This window comes from Microtus ochrogaster, linkage group LG5 (genome assembly GCF_000317375.1).
Source record: "Microtus ochrogaster isolate Prairie Vole_2 linkage group LG5, MicOch1.0, whole genome shotgun sequence".
Taxonomy (NCBI): Eukaryota; Metazoa; Chordata; class Mammalia; order Rodentia; family Cricetidae; genus Microtus; species Microtus ochrogaster.
In genome coordinates this window covers 18,329,785-18,333,774 of record NC_022031.1, presented here as the reverse complement: position 1 = coordinate 18,333,774, position 3,990 = coordinate 18,329,785, and the positions used below count along the sequence as shown (strand labels likewise).

The following is a 3,990-nucleotide window of genomic DNA, read 5'->3' as shown; positions in this document are numbered from 1 at the left end:
AGATGACGTCACAGGAGCAGTGCTCCATGACATCACTACAGATTATTTACTATGATTAGCTGTCTCATTGCTCTGCTACCAAATCAATTCACTTACTTTATAAAGCTTCATTTAGTGTACAACTTTTTCTTTTTAAAAAAAATTATAACCAATCACACACATACAAGGCTGGAATGTGGCTCAGCTGATAAAGTGCTTGACTGCATGGATGAAGCTCTGAGTTTTACCCCCTGCACCACAAAGTCTAGGTATGGAGCACACACCTGCAATACCAGCACTCTAAGTAAAGGCAGGAAGATCAGTAGGTCAAGGTCATCCTTGGCCAAAGAGTAAGTTTGAGGCCAGCCTGAGCTATGTGAAGAGTATCTCAAAAGTAAAATAAACACACATAAACAGTATTCTTTTATTTTTAGGCAATGGCCTATGAGTAAGTGATACCTGAATTTTAAATCTTTATAGTATAAAGCACCAGTTAATGAACTAGAAAACACAGTGAAAAGGAAATGTTTGACAGATACTAAGAGCCATGAATATTCAGTTGTCTTGAAATTTGAACAAAAACCTCTGCTGCCCTGTTTCTGCCCCATCAGTTGCAAATACCTTAGGATTATCACTGTAATACAGGAGAGAGAAGCGAATTATTAAATACTTATTAATATCCCAAAATGAAAGGATAGATGTCAACATTTTAAATAAAATATAAACATATTTATAAGGACTGTTAATAACCATGTTTATCAGTAAAAACAAAATTAACAGCCAAGCATAGTGGTATACACTTTTAAACCTAGCAAGGAGGCAGAGGCAGGCAGATCTCTGAATTCAAGGCCAGCCTGGTGTAAAAAACAAATTCCAACACAGCCAGGGCTACACAGAAAACAAATATTCACTAGCAAAATATTTTTGGGTAAAAAACTTACAGAAGTTTATCTTTTGTTCATTAAAATTTCTAAATAATATTTGAAATTAAAAAAGAAAATAAAATTTCTATAAATGTGAGTCATCCCTCGGCTTACACAGACCCATTTTTCTTCTGCCTCAGAGAATACTGCCTGCCGTACTTACTTTTGTATGACGTTCTGTAAGCTTAACATCATCCCCAACTCTCCCTTCATCTTTTCTCTGTTCGCACGGCATTCAGCCAAGTACCGGAGCGCCTGCAGCAGAAACAACAGTCAATTCACACATCCAGACTGCTCGAAACTATAGTCACTTACAATTCACTGGGAGAGAAAAAAAAATAAGTGTTTTTATTTTCAGCATCAATTGATTTTAAATTCTCCTTTAAATGTAACATTCAAAATAATCTCCTAGGAGCTGTGGTAACTGAATGTATCTTATGAAATGAACATTCCGACCTTATCCACAAGGTCAAAATTAGGTTGTTTCACTTTTATTTATCATTTCATCTTTACAAGATCACAAGGAGCTATATTCCATTTATTAATCTCAAAAAGTAATTCCAACAGCCATCATGTCCCTGGATGCTTTCTACACATTAATTAAAGTAAACTGCTGGGGGACAAAGCATACAATGAACTTTATATAATGAACTGACTCCTGTTTTGCTGTACTACACCTTTCCAATGTGTTGTAAATCAGAAAAACAAGTAAGCAAACAAACAAACAAAAAAACGGGCAAAGCGGTGTACTCCCACAAGTACACCAGGAAGGAAGCTGGGGTAGAAGGATTTGCTCTAAGTCAGAGGCTAGCCATGACTGCATAGTAAGTTTTAGGATAACCTGGGCTACAGAAGGAGACCATCTCAAAACACCAGAATAAATAAAATGAAAATTACAAGATGAACTAACAGTCACAGCTCTGTACTTAGGAGATAAGCTAACTTTCCCAGGTACTGTTCTCTTACAACAGGCACGTTTTCCCACCATTCCCTCACACGCGGCTTCTTTGGGGTCGTCCGGCTGTTGACCTTTACAGTAAATGCTGCTCTCATCTACACACTCCACCATAACTCGGTCGTCTCAATCTACCTATCTTTCAGGTTTCTACTGGGTCTTCTGCCTTTCAAGTAAAAGTGCTGAGTCTATTAAAAATGTGTCAGCTAAAGGCCACCAACTCAAGCACCTGTTTCTCTTCCTGTGATTATAAAGCTGTGACTTCTGCTTCCCTTAATGAAGGTTTACCTGATGTGCAAACTGCCCTTCCCTGTCCTTAGGAAAAAGGGACAAGGCAGGTCCTGGAGACCCTTTCCTCGCTGCACAGATAGCAGCAGTCTAGGCGGTAGCACTCAGAGGAACTCAAATGGGTGTGGTGGTTTTTGAGTCTGTGAGGCAGACATCATACTGAGGAAGACACAGCAGTCATACTTGCAGAGAAGAGGCACACAGTAGTGTCCCAACAGCAAGAATTCCAAAGATCTACAGAGGGGGCCAGAGAGTCTGTGTTTGAGTGGCAATCTGCACATGCAAAGCATGAAAGGCCACATGGTAAGGGAATAGCATCACCAGAAACGGAGCTCAGGATGAGGTGGGAATAGTTTGGGATGGCATCTGCCAGAGGAACAAAGACCTCACCACCCATGAGGCATCAGGGTGAATGCCTAGATGTGTTTACCATGGCAACGGAGGCAGCACAGATTGCACACATTCTAACAAAGCCCAAAGCAATCTTGAAAAATCAAATTGGTCCCAAGTTACCTAAAAGCAACACTGAAAAAAGTTCAACAGCATTTATAGAAATATTTTCTTCTCTTTTTAAAGTTTTTGAAACAGGGTTTCTCTGTATAGCTCTGGCTGTCCTGGAACTCACTCTGTAAACCAGGCTGGTCAAACTCAGAATCATCTGCCTCAGCCTCCTAAGTGCTAGATTAAAGGGTTACCACCATGCCTAACTTAAAACAAATTTCAAAAACCTGACACATTAAAAGACTTTAATACCTGGCATAGGGAGAAAATCACCAGATCAGAAAAGATGCAGGTAAATGTAACCTATATCCAGAATAGTTAGGCAAAAAGTAACCAAAAGACACAAATCAAGGTAAAATAGAGATTATGAATTACAAAAACATCAAAAACAACTATTATAGTACGTTTCATGTTTGAGGGTGAGGATGAAAAATGAAGACAAGGATTAGAGAAATGGAAGTCATTAAGCAGGCAGACAACCTCTACAGGTCAAAACGTGAAACGAAAACAGTTTAGAAAACACAGTAAGGAGCAGTGGACTCTAAAATACAGAAACTAGCCAAAATGAAGTGCAGAAAGGAAGAAAAGGGATTAAATACAGGGGCATAAAGGCTCAGTGTAGCAGTGTCAACAGGACAATACATGCTAACGTTATATGAACGTGAAGAATGGGAAGGGGGGAGACTTTCAGCAAAAATTAAAAATAAAAACCTATGAAAAAATAGTGGATGAAAATTTCCTAAACCTCAGAAGATTTAAATCCAGGGACTCAAGAAATTCAACAAATTACAAATAAAGTAACAATAAAAAGAAAATATACCTCAAAATCTAAAATATATATATCAGGCATTTCCTGAAAAACAGTAATGAGTTCACAGATGAAGTCACAAAAGTCATTTAGGGTTCCAAGATGATTCAGCAAATAAGACAATTCGAGTCATGGAAGCCGGATGACCTGAGTTCAATCCCAACTTCAGTTTAATCCCTGTCCTGAGGTCAGTTCCCAGAGTATACAGTTGGAGAAAATCCATCCTAGAAAACTGGTCTCTGACCTCCACAGGTGAGCAATGACACATGTGGATGCACACACAAATAAAGTGTTCAAATAAGTATAACACTTTCTTATTAGAAATCATATACGCTGGCAGCCTGATACAGTCAGTGGCTTACTCCTGTTTCCCCAGTATCCAGAGGCTGAGACAGGCAGATTGACTTGAGCTCAGGCAAGCCTGATTTACATAGCAAGTTCCAAGCCAGCCCTGGACTACAAGAGTGAGACCTTATGGGGAAAACAAAAAGGAGGGAAAGAGAACATATAATCCAGGAGACACACAGCAGCAATAA

The 3,990-nt window shown here is 39.1% G+C and overlaps 1 protein-coding gene across 3 annotated transcripts in view; it reads right to left on the bottom strand.

Annotated features, from left to right (window-relative positions):
* Nucleotides 1-3,990, bottom strand: part of Armc1 (armadillo repeat containing 1) — a 28,608-nt gene that overhangs the window by 11,748 nt on the left and 12,870 nt on the right. For all 3 annotated transcript variants that reach the window (XM_005361905.2, XM_026786690.1, XM_013351917.2), the window contains exon 3: nt 1,066-1,157. In XM_005361905.2, the coding sequence (XP_005361962.1) occupies nt 1,066-1,157 (92 nt within the window). The remainder of the gene's footprint in view (nt 1-1,065; nt 1,158-3,990) is intronic.